The sequence below is a fragment of the Telmatherina bonti genome (assembly GCF_933228915.1).
Source record: "Telmatherina bonti genome assembly, chromosome: 23".
NCBI lineage: Eukaryota > Metazoa > Chordata > Actinopteri > Atheriniformes > Telmatherinidae > Telmatherina > Telmatherina bonti.
Window position 1 is genome coordinate 3852040 of NC_136632.1, and position 20144 is coordinate 3872183.

Consider the following 20144-nt stretch of genomic DNA (forward strand, 5'->3'; position numbering starts at 1 on the left):
CGTGCCCGTACGTTGCCATGCCCGTTCAAGTCGCCGTGCCCGTACGTTGCCATGCCCGTTCAAGTCGCCGTGCCCGTACGTTGCTGTGCCCGTACGTTGCCGTGCCCATTCAAGTCGCCGTGTCCGTACGTCGCTGCGCCCATACGAGTCGCTGTGCCTGTACGTCACCATACCCGTACAAGTCGCCGTGCCTGTACAAGTCGCCGGGCATGTACGTCGCTGTGCCCATACAAGTCGCCGTGCCCGTACGTTGCCATGCCCGTTCAAGTCGCCGTGCCCGTACGTTGCCATGCCCGTTCAAGTCGCCGTGCCCGTACGTTGCTGTGCCCGTACATTGCTGGGCCCGTACGTCGCCGTGCCCATACGTCGCCGTGCCCGTTCAAGTCGCCGTGTCCATACGTCGTTGCGCCCATACGACTCGCCGTGCCTGTACGTCACCATACCCGTACAAGTCGCCGTGCCTGTACGTCACCATACCCGTACAAGTCGCCGTGCCTGTACAAGTCGCCGTGCACGTTCGTCGCTGTGCCCGTTCAAGTCGCCGTGCCCGTACGTCGCCGTGCCCATTCAAGTCACCGTGCCCGTACGTCGCCGTGCATGTACGTCGCCGTGCCCGTTCAAGTCGCCGTGCCCGTACGTCGCCGTGCCCGTTCAAGTCGCCGTGCCCGTACGTCGCCGTGCCCATTCAAGTCACCGTGCCCATATGTTGCCGTGCCCGTTCCAGTCGCCGTCCCCGTACGTTGCTGGGCCCGTACGTTGCCATGCCCGTTCCAGTCGCCGTGCCTGTATGTTGCCGTGCCCGTTCAAGTCGCCGTGTCCGTACGTCGCCGTGCCCGTTCAAGTCGCCGTGCCCGTACGTCGCCGTGCCCGTTCAAGTCGCCGTGCCCGTACGTTGCCGTGCCCGTACGTTGCCGTGCCCATTCAAGTCGCCGTGTCCGTACGTCGCTGCGCCCATACGAGTCGCCGTGCCTGTACGTTGCCGTGCCCGTACGTTGCCGTGCCCATTCAAGTCGCCGTGTCCGTACGTCGCTGCGCCCATACGAGTCGCTGTGCCTGTACGTCACCATACCCGTACAAGTCGCCGTGCCTGTACAAGTCGCCGGGCATGTACGTCGCTGTGCCCATACAAGTCGCCGTGCCCGTACGTTGCCATGCCCGTTCAAGTCGCCGTGCCCGTACGTTGCCATGCCCGTTCAAGTCGCCGTGCCCGTACGTTGCTGTGCCCGTACATTGCTGGGCCCGTACGTCGCCGTGCCCATACGTTGCTGGGCCCGTACGTCGCCGTGCCCGTTCAAGTCGCCGTGCCCGTTCAAGTCGCCGTGTCCATACGTCGTTGCGCCCATACGACTCGCCGTGCCTGTACGTCACCATACCCGTACAAGTCGCCGTGCCTGTACGTCACCATACCCGTACAAGTCGCCGTGCCTGTACAAGTCGCCGTGCACGTTCGTCGCTGTGCCCGTTCAAGTCGCCGTGCCCGTACGTCGCCGTGCCCATTCAAGTCACCGTGCCCGTACGTCGCCGTGCATGTACGTCGCCGTGCCCGTTCAAGTCGCCGTGCCCGTTCAAGTCGCCGTGCCCGTACGTCGCCGTGCCCGTTCAAGTCGCCGTGCCCGTACGTCGCCGTGCCCATTCAAGTCACCGTGCCCATATGTTGCCGTGCCCGTTCCAGTCGCCGTCCCCGTACGTTGCTGGGCCCGTACGTTGCTGTGCCCGTTCCAGTCGCCGTGCCTGTATGTTGCCGTGCCCGTTCAAGTCGCCGTGTCCGTACGTCGCCGTGCCCGTTCAAGTCGCCGTGCCCGTACGTCGCCGTGCCCGTTCAAGTCGCCGTGCCCGTACGTTGCCGTGCCCGTTCCAGTCGCCGTGCCTGTATGTTGCCGTGCCCGTTCAAGTCGCCGTGTCCGTACGTCGCTGCGTCCGTTTGAGTCGCCGTGCCTGTACGTTGCCGTGCCCGTACGTTGCCGTGCCCATTCAAGTCGCCGTGTCCGTACGTCGCTGCGCCCATACGAGTCGCTGTGCCTGTACGTCACCATACCCGTACAAGTCGCCGTGCCTGTACAAGTCGCCGGGCATGTACGTCGCTGTGCCCATACAAGTCGCCGTGCCCGTACGTTGCCATGCCCGTTCAAGTCGCCGTGCCCGTACGTTGCTGTGCCCGTACATTGCTGGGCCCGTACGTCGCCGTGCCCATACGTTGCTGGGCCCGTACGTCGCCGTGCCCGTTCAAGTCGCCGTGTCCATACGTCGTTGCGCCCATACGACTCGCCGTGCCTGTACGTCACCATACCCGTACAAGTCGCCGTGCCTGTACAAGTCGCCGTGCCCGTTTAAGTCGCCGTGTCCGTACGTCGCTGCGCCCGTTTGAGTCGCCGTGCCAGTACGTTGCCGTGCCCGTTCAAGCTGCCGTGTCCGTACGTCGCCGTGCACGTACGTCGCCGTGCCTGTACGAGTCGCCGTGCCCGTACTACTTTTACGGCCTCCTTCTTAAGTCGGTTCATCCACTAGGGGCAGTGCTGAGTTCAGAGTTCACTTCCACGCTTGGACAGCGGTTGGTAGCGGTAACGCAATGCCGTAAAGTCGTTTACAACCGTCCAAAAAACCAGAAAAGAAGGATAAAAACCATCAAGCAGCTTCTTCTTCAGCTTTCCATTTGGTGGATTCTGCATTGTCTTCTTACTGTCCCTCTTCTTCTTCTCTGGTTTGTTCCTTTCTCTGGTTGTGTATCTGCTATGCGACTCAACGCCATGATTTCCAATGGTATTGTTCCGTTTCCTGCGTCATGCGGCAGCGAGCTAAAACCTTTGGAGATACACAAATTACGTACGAACTGTGGCACGTTTGTCGTCTGCGTTGAGCAGAAACGCTGAGTCAGCCAGAAACTCTGGGTTGACAAACTCTCGTTGTCTTGTTCCAGATCAGCTGACTCGAGTTGGTCCAGTCAGTTCTGAATATCTTCACACACAGTAAAAACCCATCATCAGTGGATCTGGATATCTGGATCACCATGGCAACCGCTGACAGCCTGATTTGAGCAAGAGGTTCTTATTGAAACATATGAGGGGGTGTTTCAATAAAACCATTGCTGCTGAAGTTCAACGGGTTTGTGAACTTTTAGGGGTTAAAATATCTGTGGACAGAACTAGTCTTGGTGTTTTGTAGATTCAGTTCTGGGGAAAATCGTGTGCAAACAACTGAAAAGTAATGTTTTAGACGACAACATGATTGTACGTAATTATTTTTCGTGTCTATTTCACGCTGGCTGATACACGGCAGGAGGAAGAGGAGGACGGTGAGGAGGAGGAGACCAGCGGGAGATCTCGGCCTGTCACACATTGATGGAGCGATGATTCCCGATGTGTGTGAGGACTTTCCTCATGACTCGACACTCGTTTAAAGGTCCCATTTAAGATAGACGTTAAAAAGAATCGCAGCTCAGAAATCTTGCTGTTCTGTCATCTCATGTGTGCAGCGTGCGACGACAAGACGGTGACGTTTCACTACAGGTTAATAATTCAGAGTATTCACTTCACTTCTTTTCCTCATCAAAACAGGGAGCAGACGAACTTTCAGGCTGGTTTTTAGCTCACAAGCGATAAATAAGTGTGTTTGTACAGGAAGTTATTCATCAGCAGATAACCAGAACTACGTATTGATCTTTGAAGTTTTTCATCTAGCTCCAATAAGGATCCATTTTATTTGTCCTGCTTATAATGTCACAACTCCCACAGCTTCAGCTCCTTATCTTCTATGTGCAGATGGACAAGGAGAGAATTGTTTGGGTCAAAATACACTCATAGTCTCCTTTACCAGCTGCGCTTGCTCAGCTGCTTCTAACACAGATATCTAATCAGCCAATCACATGGCAGCATTTACTTATATAGACATGGTGGAGACGACTTGCTGAAGGTCAAACTGAGCATCACGACGAGGAAGAAAGAAATTTAACGTGTCACGTTGTTGTTCTGAGTATTTACGAGGATTTTAACACACAACCATCTCCAGTGTTTACAGAGAAGGTCTGAAAAGGAGAAAATATCCAGCAAGCAGCAGATGTCTGGACCAGAATGTCTGGTTGATGTCAGGGCAGAATGGACAGACTTGTTGGAAGACCACACTGGTCTGATGAGTTTCTATTTCAGCTCCACGTTGAGATGGTACCATCAGAATCTATTGGTGATGTGGTGGAACCACAGACTGTATATAAAGATGGGCGGAGCCTCCGTGTCGTCACCCGTAGGTTTCTGATGAGCTGAATTGAAGCTCGGTGGGCGGTTCCTAACATCACCATCTTGGCAGGGGCATGCGTGTCATCTCGCCCGGAAAATACAAATATGGGAAAAGAGGCGGGGGCTATTGAGAGGGGGGCTGTGAGCGTCATGGTGGATGATTGACATCGAGCGAACTCTGAGTTTTCTGTAGCTAAGAGCTAACCAGGAGATAACAGGAACTAACCAGCTAACGGAGGTAAGCGGGCTAAAGCTAAGTCACGTTGTTAACCGGCTAAAAACCATGGCTGTTCTACGTTCTTCTGACTTGAAGCCGGAGATTGGGTACCTGTCAATCAAAAGGACACGCCCCTAAAAACTTAGAGATTAAATTACTTTACAATGGAGGAGTTAGGAAAAAATTCACTCCCCCCACAGTTGTCATGAAGGTAAACCTGACCTATAAAACCTAAAATGGATTTTTGAACCAGGCTGTAAACATGTTTATTTCTGCTGTAAACATGTTTATTTCTGCTGTAAACATGTTTATTTCTGTTGTGAAGTTGGTCTTTTTAACATGGGTGTCTATGGGGTTTGCTCTGTTTTGCAGCCCCTAGTGGATGAAGGGGGAACTGCAGTTTTATGCACTTCTGCAAAGGCTTCTATTTTAACCGCTGGAGGTTGCCACTTGGGTAGAACGGGAGATTCTCATCATGATGAGGTTGAACGGGAGATTCTCATCATGATGAGGTGGAATGGGAGATTCTCATCATGATGAGGTTGAACGGGAGATTCTCATGGTGATGAGGTGGAACGGGAGATTCTCATGGTGATGTGGTGGAACGGGAGATTCTCATGGTGATGAGGTGGAACGGGAGATTCTCATCATGATGTGGTGGAACGGGAGATTCTCATGGTGATGAGGTGGAACGGGAGATTCTCATGGTGATGAGGTGGAACGGGAGATTCTCATGGTGATGAGGTGGAACGGGAGATTCTCATGGTGATGAGGTGGAACGGGAGATTCTCATGGTGATGAGGTGGAACGGGAGATTCTCATGGTGATGTGGTGGAACGGGAGATTCTCATGGTGATGAGGTGGAACGGGAGATTCTCATGGTGATGTGGTGGAACGGGAGGTTCTCATGGTGATGAGGTGGAACGGGAGATTCTCATGGTGATGTGGTGGAACGGGAGATTCTCATGGTGATGAGGTGGAACGGGAGATTCTCATCATGATGTGGTGGAACGGGAGATTCTCATGGTGATGAGGTGGAACGGGAGATTCTCATGGTGATGAGGTGGAACGGGAGATTCTCATGGTGATGAGGTGGAACGGGAGATTCTCATGGTGATGAGGTGGAACGGGAGATTCTCATGGTGATGAGGTGGAATGGGAGATTCTCATGGTGATGTGGTGGAGCGGGAGATTCTCATCATGATGAGGTGGAACGGGAGATTCTCATGGTGATGTGGTGGAGCGGGAGATTCTCATCATGATGAGGTTGAACGGGAGATTCTCATCATGATGAGGTTGAACGGGAGATTCTCATCATGATGAGGTGGAATGGGAGATTCTCATCATGATGAGGTTGAACGGGAGATTCTCATGGTGATGAGGTGGAACGGGAGATTCTCATGGTGATGTGGTGGAGCGGGAGATTCTCATCATGATGAGGTGGAACGGGAGATTCTCATCATGATGAGGTGGAACGGGAGATTCTCATCATGATGAGGTGGAACGGGAGATTCTCATGGTGATGAGGTGGAGCGGGAGATTCTCATCATGATGAGGTGGAACGGGAGATTCTCATCATGATGAGGTGGAACGGGAGATTCTCATGGTGATGTGGTGGAGCGGGAGATTCTCATCATGATGAGGTGGAACGGGAGATTCTCATCATGATGAGATGGAACGGGAGATTCTCATGGTGATGTGGTGGAGCGGGAGATTCTCATCATGATGAGGTGGAACGGGAGATTCTCATGGTGATGTGGTGGAGCGGGAGATTCTCATCATGATGAGGTGGAACGGGAGATTCTCATGGTGATGTGGTGGAACGGGAGATTCTCATCATGATGAGGTGGAACGGGAGATTCTCATGGTGATGTGGTGGAACGGGAGATTCTCATCATGATGAGGTGGAACGGGAGATTCTCATGGTGATGAGGTGGAACGGGAGATTCTCATGGTGATGAGGTGGAACGGGAGATTCTCATGGTGATGAGGTGGAACGGGAGATTCTCATCATGATGAGGTGGAACGGGAGATTCTCATGGTGATGAGGTGGAACGGGAGATTCTCATGGTGATGAGGTGGAACGGGAGATTCTCATCATGATGAGGTGGAACGGGAGATTCTCATGGTGATGTGGTGGAACGGGAGATTCTCATGGTGATGAGGTGGAGCGGGAGATTCTCATCATGATGAGGTGGAACGGGAGATTCTCATCATGATGAGGTGGAACGGGAGATTCTCATGGTGATGAGGTGGAACGGGAGATTCTCATGGTGATGAGGTGGAACGGGAGATTCTCATCATGATGAGGTGGAACGGGAGATTCTCATCATGATGAGGTGGAACGGGAGATCCTCATGGTGATGAGGTGGAACGGGAGATTCTCATGGTGATGAGGTGGAACGGGAGATGCTTCATGTTTAAGTGGAGGACAACCACTGAGGAATGTGTCCAACACCTTGTAGGATGACATTAAGACAGTTTGGAGTAAAAAGTTGGATCTGAAATTGCAGTCGGTGAACACAACAATCCCTTACTCCAACAATAATGAATAAACTTGCTATAAATAAAGTTTAATTACATAAATTCTAACCTTAAAACTACCCTCTTCTCTCTGCGGGGACCTTGTGTTAAATTGCTGTTTGCAGCAGTGAAACTCACCTTAACTAAGTAAAGTGATGCCCTTCAACTAAACAACACCGGTGAGCATTCTGTAGTGTTATAATTAACCTTTAAATCTACCCACCATAATGCTAAAAATAAGGTTGGTAACATGTGCTATATGCCGTGACATTTACCATGAAAATTGAATCTCCTGAGCTGGTGCCTGGAAAGTCACACTTCTAATAACTGAAGGGGAAGTGTGGACATATGATTAAGTGACATTTCTAGGAGAGATGGATTACATCAGCTGCAGCAGCATGTTTGCCGTTTGAGCAGACACGCAGCAAAGCAATTATTGTAAAATCACTTATGCGATACCAATATTCTTATTACTGAAACAGCAGCAACACGTTCACATCTGTGTGGAACAATGATTCTCAACCCGCCGTTTTGTGTTTCTGCCCACGCAGACTTCAGAGCTCACCTCCTCCTTCTCAGCGCTCTGCAGATCCCGCCACTCCTCCGTTATGTGGCTGAAGTCCACCTTGTTCATCGGCACCTTAATGTCGCCGATGGCATCGTGCTTGGAGAAGCGGTCGAAATCGTACACCGTCATCACCAGCGTCTTCCCACCGAGCTCTACGTAGGGAACCTGCAGAGAGGAGGAGCATCAGAACGCAGCTTACCCTCATGTTGCTTCGAACAGTTTCGGATTTAATGTCAGAACATGCTCGGCACAGAAGCAAACCCTGGACCTTCTGAAGGTCCTGTTGCGGTGAAAGTCCAATAACTGGTCCAGCAAAGATGTGAGACCCAACGGAAAAATAGGAAGTTCAAACACAAGACTGCTGGGCATTTTCTGTATTTATTAAACCAGATTCAGAAGCTTTCCTGCCTCTTTATAAATTATAAACAGAATCATTCTGGATGGACTCCATCTAGTTAACTAAACACAAAAGCCCATAGATGAGTGTTTGGTGGATTATATCTGGGGTTTGAATCACACCGGGACTTTCAGGGGAGCTCTAGCTGTGGACGTGTACCTTGACATGCGCACACACACAAACATACTGTTAGGTTGTATGAAGCTTGTTCAATTAGCGACAAATTATATAAGGACAGAAGGTTTCTTTAAGAATCATGAAAAGTATTCGTTAGAGTTGTTTCGGCCCCCCAACGTAACCTACGTTTGTTGAGCTGCTGAAAGCGTCATAATGAGCAGGAGGAGGTGGTTTCTGGTGGGTTGTTTGTCGCCGTGACAAGGTTCAGCTTCTCTGGGGGAGATGATGCCAACGTTGTTGGTCATTAATGTCTGATTTCACTGATTTATCTGCATCAATGGCTGAATTTAGTCCTGGTCAGAATCACTCATTTGTTTGATAAATGTAGGCTAGATAGTTTATAAATATTGTCTGGCAACCCTCTGAAATGGTCACACGGCCTCCACGGGTGTACTGACCTCGGTTTTAGGAGCCCTGGTTTCAGCAGTTCACACACACAACCAGCAAACAAAGCTGGTGTCCATGGTGCTGAAAGAAACAGCGTGGACCATGTGTCGCATGGAAAACCAGGTAAATTAGATGAATAAACAGACGAATGCTGTTCCTCTGAGAAACACCATGAACCTGAAGCCTGCTGCAGACTTCACGGGAAGCGTGAAGGGCCGTTTATTCCAGCTGCAGACGATGGAAAACCAGACAGATTTCCATTTTCAAGTTTGAGAAAACGGAGAGTTGAGTTGTAACGCTGACACACATCCAGGAGTAAATAGGAGGAGGAATAAACCAGAGAAGAAGAAGAAGAATTGGGAGAAGACGACGCAGAAACCATAAAACAAAGAAAAGAGGACTTGCATTACCAATTCATTTACTGACCTATGTGTTGTTTAGAAAAGGTTTATTTATAACCAGGTTTCAGCGTAGAATAATCACAGCAGCATTACGTTATAAAGAACTCCTCGTGATTTTAGAGGTAAAGAAAAAAGATGACTGTCAAACTTTAAAACAGAAATGTCTCTTTTTCCCTTAGAAATCACCTGAAATAAAACAGATCTCTGGTTTGTCCTTGATGTTAACTCACAGGAACATCCCTGGTTCTTCCTCATGAGGCATCACGGCTCAGGAATGAAGTGTTTGAAAAGAAAAGGGAATATATATATATATATATATATATATATATATATATATATATATATATATATATATATATATATATATGTAAAAATGTTGATCTCATAAAGCTTAACGTACAGCGATCACCTGCATTCTGCTTCGTTGGGTGCATCCGGTCCGGCTGAGGCAGAACCGCGCTGTAGCGTCTGCTGCGTTCATCCCAATCACAGCCAACCTCCGTGTGTGTGTGTGTGTGTGTGTGAGGTGCTCTGTCAGGAGCTTGTTAATGTGCCAGCTGCTTGCTGTCTCCACACCTTTCCAGCTTTCAGGACTGAATGCAAATCAGAGGCAAAGATTTCCAGCAGCAGAACTGTGTTTTGGGAAGAACTGCGACGTACCTTGAAGGTGAACTGCTCGTTGAAGACGGGGTTGAGGGTTTTCCGGTGAACCTTGGTCTCAAACTTCTTCTTCTTGTCAGGGAGCAGGTAGACCTTCACATAGGGGTCGGAAGTGCCCCCCATGTCCATAGCCGGCAGCTCTGCTGCCTGAATGATCCCAACAATCAGCTGAAAGCCGAAGAGAAGACACGTCAGACCATCCATGTTAAAGGAAACTTTCCTTTAACAACATGAAGGAGTCTTAAAGATGATAATTGTCATTTCCTCCTGGGAGGAGGTGTATGAGAGGGTAATAAAGGAAGAACATGGCAGCTGCTGAAGAGCTCATAAAGGTCAGGATCTGTCGCACGTCGGATCAGGGCTGTTTTTCCCACATCAGGCTTCTAATTGATAAGCACAGTGTGGTGCCTGGGTGGCTGATTGAGCTGCCAGTCAGAGCCTCTGCTCAACGGCCTCTCAGGAGGTCCAGCTAGTCAGTCAATCACCTTCCTATCAGGCAGCAATCTGCAGGCTGGGTACTCAGCCGTGGAAGTCCACTTTCCTCTCGTTGTCACGTTTGCAGAAAATCCAGCAAACATCTTCATCAGGGGCAATTTTATTCTAATATATAGATAAAAAATTAAAATGATTTTCTGTGCAGCTGAATTGTTGACGTTAATGGCAGCAGAGGATGAAATGGGCCTCTTGACTGGCAGAAGTGGTGGACTGACTCTCCACTCCGGTGCCATCAAACCGCAGCACTGGGACTTCTACAGAACAACTGGTGGAAATTTAACAAGCATTTCAGAGCCAACAGCTTCTGTCACACAACTTAATCTGGTTTTAAGCTTTCAGAAGCTCAACAGACTGACGGGTGACTCAGTGAAAGAGACGGTTTCTGCCTGAACCACAGCTCTTATAGTGAAACACTCAGTGGTTATCGTTACAGCCACAACTGTAGATCGATGGGATGATAAAACGTATAAAACATGAGCTGATCTTCTACACTAGCAATGGAAACATTGGTTTCTATTCTGTTACTGGACCTGTTACCAGTTTGACTGGAAATACGACATGACTGGTTTAACTGGTAACAGGTCGGTGACATGACTGGTTTAACTGGTAACAGGTCAGTAAAGTCACTGGTTTAACTGGTAACAGATCAGTAACATGACCGGTTTAACTGGTAACAGGTCGGTGACATGACTGGTTTAACTGGTAACAGGTCAGTAAAGTCACTGGTTTAACTGGTAACAGGTCACTAAAGTGACCGGTTTAACTTGGGATGGGTCAGTAATGTGATTTGTTTAACTGGTAACAGGCCAGTAAAGTGACCACTTTAACTGGTAACAGGTCGGTAACATGACCTGTTTAACTGGTAACAGGTCAGTAACGTGACTGGGTTAACTGGTAACAGGTCAGTAAAGTCACTGTGTTACTGGTAAAAGGTCAGTAAAGCGACTGGGTTAACTGGTAACAGGTCAGTAAAGTGACTGGGTTAACTGGTAAAAGGTCAGTAAAGCGACTGGGTTAACTGGTAACAGGTCAGTAAAGTCACTGTGTTACTGGTAAAAGGTCAGTAAAGTGACTGGGTTAACTGGTAACAGGTCAGTAAAGTCACTGTGTTACTGGTAAAAGGTCAGTAAAGCGACTGGGTTAACTGGTAACAGGTCAGTAAAGTGACTGAGTTAACTGGTAACAGGTCAGTAAAGTCACTGTGTTACTGGTAAAAGGTCAGTAAAGCGACTGGGTTAACTGGTAACAGGTCAGTAAAGTCACTGTGTTACTGGTAAAAGGTCAGTAAAGCGACTGGGTTAACTGGTAACAGGTCAGTAAAGTGACTGGGTTAACTGGTAACAGGTCAGTAAAGTGACTGGGTTAACTGGTAAAAGGTCAGTAAAGTGACTGGGTTAACTGGTAACAGGTCAGTAAAGTCACTGTGTTACTGGTAAAAGGTCAGTAAAGCGACTGGGTTAACTGGTAACAGGTCAGTAAAGTCACTGTGTTACTGGTAAAAGGTCAGTAAAGCGACTGGGTTAACTGGTAACAGGTCAGTAAAGTGACTGGGTTAACTGGTAACAGGTCAGTAAAGTGACTGGGTTAACTGGTAAAAGGTCAGTAAAGTGACTGGGTTAACTGGTAACAGGTCAGTAAAGTCACTGTGTTACTGGTAAAAGGTCAGTAAAGCGACTGGGTTAACTGGTAACAGGTCAGTAAAGTGACTGGGTTAACTGGTAACAGGTCAGTAAAGTGACTGGGTTAACTGGTAACAGGTCAGTAAAGTGACTGTAACATGAGTCAGAATCTCTCAGGTGGAAAGATGGAGAGAAGTTCACCAATCTTATGTAACCTGTGTCTCAATATCATGGGACAGTTTTAGAAAAAAACGTTCCTTGTAAAGATCGTAAAATCATCGGAACTTTTAAAGAATTAAGAGGAATCTCTGTATTCTGGGGACAAGGTTGAAGGTTAAAACCGGGTGCGCCCAGGCAGCACTGCTTTAATGGGACATGGTTCTCTTCTGGTAAATACTGCATCTAAAAATTCTGGAACAATTTCAGAAACGTTCCTCGTGCGCTGCTCCTCCGCATCGAGAGGAACCAGTTGAGGTGGCTCGGGCATCTGGTCAGGATGCCTCCTGGACCTCCCTGGTGAGGTGTTCCAGGCACGTCCCTCTGGGAGGAGACCCCGGGGAAGACCCAGGACACGCTGGAGGGATTACATCTCTCGGCTGGCCTGGGAACGCCTCGGGATCCCCCCCGCAGAGTTGGCAAATGTGGCTGGGGAGAGGGAAGTCTGGGCTTCCCTGCTTAGGCTGCTGCCCCCGCGACCCGACCCCGGATAAGCGGCAGAAGATGGATGGATGGATGTTCCTTGTGCGCTCCGTTTTTGTTTTCAGTGTCCCACACGTATTTGGAAATGGATTTGTAAACATGTCAGTTCGCATTTCATTTAGCATTTCACAAATGGGAGGCAACATTAGCATAAGATGGAGGGAAGATTTAGAGAGGAACATGGCGGGATGATGTAACACATACACACGACAACAGTAAACATGATAATTATGTAAACAACATCTTTAATTAACCAGGTTAAGCACATTTTCATACCAGTACTGTAAACACAGTGGATCACCCTACGATCATTTCAGCTGGAGGCGTATTGTACACATTACCACCGTTAAACAGCCCAGTCACACCGTCACACCGTCTTCTCTGGGACAGACAACAAAGCTTGAGGACAGGTGAGAGCTGGACAAAGCTCAAAATGGTGTCTTCCACTTGCTGCTTTTGCTAACTGTATGTTTTAGCAGCAATGGGAAGTCGGAAGTTATCACTGTAAAGGTTTCTTAGAGGACATTAAAGTGTTAAATATTGTAACGAAATCACTCCAACAGGTTGACAGACTGATCTGAGCAAAGTGGACGAAATGGAGGTAAAAAGCCTGAGAGGAGCCAACCGGTTGTAAGAATGTCTCCTCCACCTCTGACTTTACTGGGATTAAGGACACGGCGCTAAACTGGGTTTTCTTTTTCTAACTGTGTGTGGCGAACTTGGTCTTGATTGCATGAAACTGCCTTGCATTTAGTTGCTGCTTTAAAGGTTCTTACCCACTGATTGACAGAAGGATGCAGGAAAAACATGTAAATCATGTTGGTTGGGGTCTTTTGCTGTTAGCTGAATAAATGTTGGAGCTAAATTTGAGCTCAAGGGGGAATAAAAGCTGTAAGGCTTTCTAAGTTTACTCGCTGTGATCACGGTTGCTAAGCAAGAAGCGGACGGGATGTCCAGCCAATTAGGCTGCTCAGGAGAAGGGAAAGAGCTGCTGGTGGTTTTTACACCACACACACACACACACACACACACACACACACACACACACACACACACACACACACACACACACACACACGCAGCAAAAACCCCAACAACCATATTTAAAACAGCAGAAATGGGCTTTAATAAATTTTCAGAATATATTTATATTATACATTTTAATATTTATTTACTATTTTTAAATTAAGATAATTTCATCATTAAGAGTTTTTGTAAATATGATAAATTTAATTAATTATTAATTATTATTTGTTTCAAAGTTAATACATGAAGTATTGTATTTACTTTAATTATTTTGATTTTTCACTTATTTCGACTTTTAACTTTTAATTTTAAAATGAACAGTTTTATAATGAATACTTAATGAAATTCTTTTATCGACATAACATTTTGATTAAAGGGATTTTAATAACTGTGGTTAACGTGTATCGATTTTAATAGATTTTTTGTTAAAAAATAGATTTTATTTTCCAAATAAATAAAAATAATCCATTATCATTTTTTTTGTTATTTTTGTTTTTATTGATCTTTTTACTTGTCTTCTTGGGCATTATAGCAGGAGAATGATGATCTGGATACTGTGCTGTTTTTTCCTCAGTGAAATTAAGAGAAATGACGGGCAAAAAAAAAAAAGTTTTTTACATTTATTTTGTTTTATTCTACAAAAATCAGCTATATAGAAGAATTGTGAGAATCGCAATTTAAATCGAATTGGCACCCAAAAAAATCGAATCGGGACAAAAGCGTATCGTCACAGCCCTACAGACAATTACCATAAATATCTTATACAATTTTATCATCCCTAACATGACAAATCAATTTCATTTTGTACATTTTTCGTTGTATTTGCAAATATTTCTTCAACACACTTAGCAGCAGTTTGCTCTGACATTTCCCAGTAAAAGCCTGATAAATAAACTTTATGATCATATCATCTTATAACTGGAGCAGGATTTCACCTGGTGACTAAAGTATCCTGAACTTACGTTTGTTGTGGCATGATGAGAACTGAACATGAAATCATCCAGAGAGTTTTGTGTTTAATGGAAAACTGAACCCTGAAGAGAAGGAAGACACTGAAGCCTTGATGAGAAAAGAAGAACAACAGTTGCTTGTTTACACAACTGTGAGAGTTTTTCTACCAAACTAAGCAGTCAGGCAGGCCTGCTGGTATTAAACCGCTTTGTTTGTCCATTACGCTTCAGTCCAGCGAGCAGCACGCTGACCAGGATGGTGACTCAGCCCTTGGCAACTGTTTCCTAACGCGCACGGTGCAGCAGCAGACTGAGGATCTGGGAACATGCACCGCTGGGGCTTGGACAGTCATAGTGGGAATCTGCCATGACTGATAACAGGAAATAATATGACAGCTTTTAAATTCCTAATGATACGCTGAAAGCCCGGTTCTCTGGCTGGACTCAGCGCCGTGCGCCTGCTCCTGACCCGCCACAAGAACAATGAACATGGTAATGATGCTGAAAGTGGGAATGACAGGGTAATTCTCCTCCTGCTGTGCTGAGACGGCTCTTTGTGGGTCATTTGCCGTGTATTTGCCCCGTGAAGCTGTGTCGCTGCCCTCTGAGCGATCTGGATCCTTTCCAAACCTTTTGACTCATTAGAGTATGAACCGGCGCCATCATCACCAGGGACGGGGGCTATTTGTGGTGGTTAACAGAGAGAAGACGGGCCGGCAGTGGTCTGGGAGGGTTTGCCTCACACTTTGTAAACACACACACTCCTGTTTCAGCTTTTCCATGATAACATCACATGTTTACTCCATTTAAGGTTTTTATTGGGACACCAGTCTCTCTGAGTAGCAAGCAACATTTATCATATTTACAACAAATTAGTATGGGACCTGCCTCTCCATGATTACCTGTGACATTTTGATTATCAAAGATATTCATTCTTACAGAAATCACTTAATTAGCAGAGGAAAGAACCTCCAGTGAAATAGTTTCTAAACATGGCATTAGCATTATTCATGATCCAGCACACCCACGGCCTCCTTTGACATTAATCAACAACTCTGGTTGATGCGACTCCAATTTAGGGCCCTTAATTAAAAGCAGGATATCATGAATTTTTCACAAACACAGACGTGCATGTAAGGAGGCTGAACCCTCTGGTTTAACATTAAGCCAGTCCTGGAGAGCACCAGACGACTTACACCTCAGTAAACATCTTATTCAGAAGAGGATCTCTTGACAAAGCGGATTTATTTAGCGGTACGTTTCATACACAAAGTAACTTATTGTGCTGAACATGCAGACAGAAGAATAAAACATATCCAAGAAAAATGAGGTAAATTAAGAAAGAAAAAAAGTGTAATTACAAGTTTAGGCAAACAAATAATGATAATTTGGCTCCCAACTTTTCTGGTGTTTTGAGCCGGATAAAAGGAGGAAAAAACCAAACAGAGGTGAGCTTGGTCCAGATGGTCTTCGTGGTTCAGATGGTGCCACCAGGACCGACGTTTTAACATTGCTGCCTGAGTTTTGGTTCCAAGCACCTGCATTTTAGATGTTTAGTTTGCTGAAGGCATGTTTATGTGACCAGAGTCTCCTTGTGAGACAGTTATATAGACCTGGGTGTCATCAGCATAATGATCAGATATTTCATTTGTTTCATTGATCCACATGTAGATCCTGAACAATAGGGAGGCCCAACATGAAGCCCTGGGGAACTCCACGTCATCTTTGTTCTAGCAGACCAGTAGATAAAGGTAAGAAAGATGCAGATCCAGATGATCCCAGGTGTTTAGTGGCTCATTTGGCATCACCACGTTTGGTATATATTTTGGACCAGAACCATGCAGAGCACAAATGAATTTTAAATGAACTTGTTGGCTTACAGGAACCTAGTGGAACCGAAGCAACCGTGCACATGGTAGACACTTATTCAACAGGTAGACAATTATTCAGCAACTTTACGGCTGTATTTAGCTATTCTTATTTTTTTTTATTTACAGAGAAAGAGAATAACAACAAGTCCAGATATGTTTTCATGTGACATTCGAGACTTTTGGTGAATAACGATAAAAGAATGCGTAGTTTAGTCAGATCTGTTACCTGGAGAAGCGTAAGCCCCTCCCCATTCCAGATGAAACCCACCAGGAGTCCAGATATAAATGTTTATTAACGAAGAGTGTGGATGAAAACATTTAGAAAGTCAGATTGACTGTAACATGTTATAGACATAATTAGAGAATAAGTGGAGCTGTTAAAAGGATTAAAATGACTCTTTCACTTGGCCAGCAATGTTTTCTATTTTTCTTTTTTGTTTTAAAATTAAATGTATTTTCCAGACATTAATTGAGCCTAAGTTTACACGATCAATGTCTGTGTTTATTACTTGATTTAATCATCTCGTAAAACACGTTTCAATTTTAAAAAATTTTGCTACAAGAAGCAAATACAATTAAAATGCGATTAATGGAGGTTAATTCATTACAAAAATGGTGTGTGTGTGTGTGTGTGTGTGTGTGTGTGTGTGTGTGTATACTAACTTCACGCTTCCTGGGGGATGTAACAGACTTCATACATTTTTCAGTTTGAGTTTCAAAGTTTCAAACCAGAACAGCAGGAGGACGTTGCCATAAATCACGTGTTCACACAATAATGAACAAAAAAAATATTCTGGTACAAAGTTATGTTTGCTAAAACTTTTTTTTATCAGACTTTCAAAATATTTTTCAAGGTTTCAAAACTTGTTTTCAGTTTCATAAAACGGCAGGATTTGTTAACATTAATGTTAACTCCTGCTGAATCCACATTTGCATTTATTTCCAGTTCAACCAGTAATCAGACAAACACCGGTACCACCGCTTGGCTGTGTGTTAAGCACGGGTTTGTGATGAGTAGTTACTATGACAACCTCACACATCTGGTGCCAACATTCGTTACATGTTGACGGATGAAGAAATACTGGCTTCCACTGCGGGGTCCGTTCTGAGCTCAACTTTCTGCTCGGAGGTCACAGAGTGTGAGAAACCCGTCATCCATATCGAGCACTTTATCACCACGGTGATGTAGCTCATTACCTTTGAAATGAAAAACCCTTTTAGGGAGCTATCGCTGCCTTCCACTCGATGACAGATCAACACTGTGAAATGTGATATTGTCCATGAAACATACTTTTCATTAAAAATCCTGGTCCTTCAGGAGAACAAGGCTCTGCTGAGGTCAACATGAAGGTGTCACCTTAAAAGCACCATGACTGATGCCAACATTTCACAGGATAAGCAACTAACGTATTGATTATGACCAGTGAGAGGACTGTTTGAACCTTTGCATGTGTGCATAGAAGTAATGCTCGTCCCAGGCTGGGAGCCAGCTCGCCTGGTGATGGACGTTCATGCGTTTAGTATCTGTCACACAACATCTGGCAGGAGGAAGTTTATAAAACATAAAGCAGATGGATATCTGCAGGGGCTGTATTCAGCCAAGGAAAAAGACACAAATGCAGAGACAAGCTAAATCCCAGTGGTGTACCGTATCCTTTACAAGCCTCGGCGGCAAATGTGCAAAGTCAGCCACCGTGATGTGTCCCAGGGAGATTGCTCTCAGGCTTCAGTGACCAAACTGTGCTTACAGTAGCGGTAATGCAACATGAAAGTGGAGCTGTGCAAAACCTGGGTTATCTCTGGAAAGAGGAATACTTACGTGGAGGGATCTTTTCAACAACTACACACACTCAGAGCAGTTTGGAGCGCCGATCCTTACCGTATTCTCGGTGAAATTGTAATCCAAGGAGTATTGTAATTTGCCCAGTTTCTGGTCCTCCTTGGGCTCGGCCTCTTTCTCCGTTTCAGTCAGCCCTGTCTCCGCATCCTCCTCATCCTTCAAGGCCTGAAGGAGACACCCACCAAGAGTCAGTGCCGCCTGTTTGCCGCCGGTGCTAGCACCCAGCCAGCCGTCCCCCGCCCAGGTCCTGCCTGCGGACCTACTCCTGTAAAAACTCCCACTTATTTTATGGTGTAAGAAGGGGGGGGAAACGGGGGGAAGCAAGCACTAAAACACCATAGCAGTTAACACCAGGACATGCTCTGTGATGCACTAAAGCCCCGGGCCTGGTCCCCCTCCGGATCTTTTCTATCAATCTCTGTGTGTTTCTGTCTAAAGAGAGGAAAGATCAAACAATGGCGCCAGAAATGAGAGCAATGAGCAGGCGGTAGAGAAAGACAGAGGGAGAGAGAGAAAGAGGAGAAAAGGGAAAGAAAGATGCTTCTGGAAAACAGAGCAATCAGACAACCTGGATGTTTCAGGCACATCAAGTCTGAGAAAAACTGAAGAAAAGAGAAAAAGAACAAAAAGTGGGAAGAGTCTGGAGTGGCGGAGAGAGAGAGGTGAGGCTGCCCTTTCCTAGTCTGGCACTGATGTGAGGGAAGCAGGTGGTGGCTCTGGTGGGGGTCGGGAAGGGAAACGGGGGAGGGTGAAGGAGTTTCTTATAAGAACAACATGCGATTGAAGAGGCAAAGACTAGTTCTCAATGTCATTCATTCAGCGTCAAAAGTTGCCTTTCCAAGATGTCCGTTTGGTTTGGCATGCAGAGCATTCTCTGTCATACAAAACAGTGCTCTCATGTGATTCCCCATTCTCATGTCTGGTTCCACCCGCAGACATACAGTCGCATTGTCACCCTGAAGCCTGAATGCCACCCCCCTACGCCGATGGGAGCTAGAAGCATCATGCCAGCCGTGGGTGGGTAGGTGGGTGTTGGTAAAAGGGGTCGTAATGTACATCTGGGCCCGCTTCTATTAGTTTGTTAAGTTGCTCATGTGAAAGCAGAAGGCTGAACAACACTGATTGGGTTTGGAAGCTGCTGCTGAGCCTCTTGGTCGCTGCCTTTTGGAGGAAAAAGCCAATAAAAGCAGAAAAGTGGAGCAGGTAGAATGATTAAGGAAACAAAAAAGCTTTGATTGAACAAAGGTGTGTTAATAACAAGCTCATGACCCAACTGGAGAGGCACGGTCTTCCCTGCCCGGGCTCCACAGAAGCAAATGCAAATGCTACTGTACGTCAAAAAGCTTCCTTTTCATCATCGACTTCAAAAGAGCGTTTACTTCTAGAGCCTCTCAATCATTCTACTTTTGCCGCCACCATTTGTTTGAAATGCAAATCCCAAGATTCAGAAAGGCAGGAGACATCAGCCAGGCCCAAGAATCAGCGTGGTTCAGCCTCATCAATGCGCTCCCAGTGGTTCTGTCATACATATATATGTGCATATGCAGGTTGTACGCACATATATACAGTAGATATACATGTACATTATGCATAGTTACATATATTTGGTTCTATGGGAGTTGAAGTTGTTGTCAAGAGGCTATTAGAAAAACGTCAGAGCAGCAGGCTTAAGAAGATCCAACAGCAATTAGGAACCTACCGCCAGTGACCATCCCGAACAGTCATCAGACACAACACAGATAAGGAGGACATAGAAGGAAGAAACACAAATTAAAACAACCACACACAGGAGTTAACACCAGAGTCTGGGCACACCGGGAGAAATGACTGCCTGCCTCACAAGCGGCAGATTCCCCAATCGCACACATTACTGCTGAAATAGACAGATAACGCTCATTTTAGGAATAAACCCTGGACTGTACGAAGGCCGACTAATTCTCCTCTTACAGGCTGGTGATGAAAAGCACTGCAGGTGTCTGATTAAAGCTTTTCGACGGATAAGAAAATAAGAATGTCTTTAAGTCCTGATTATAAAAAGTCAAATGAGGAATGAAAACATGTTGGGTGGGCTCTCTGCTCCCTCTCTGA

General features: G+C 46.4%; 1 protein-coding gene across 1 annotated transcript in view; it reads right to left on the bottom strand.

Annotated features, from left to right (window-relative positions):
- The window catches only part of syt1a (synaptotagmin Ia), a gene marked incomplete at both ends in the record, with an annotated part of 64457 nt that overhangs the window by 31265 nt on the left and 13048 nt on the right, over nt 1-20144 (bottom strand). The window contains 3 exons of the mRNA XM_079263575.1: nt 7532-7699; nt 9557-9724; nt 18096-18221. Of these exons, the coding sequence (XP_079119701.1) occupies nt 7532-7699; nt 9557-9724; nt 18096-18221 (462 nt within the window). The remainder of the gene's footprint in view (nt 1-7531; nt 7700-9556; nt 9725-18095; nt 18222-20144) is intronic.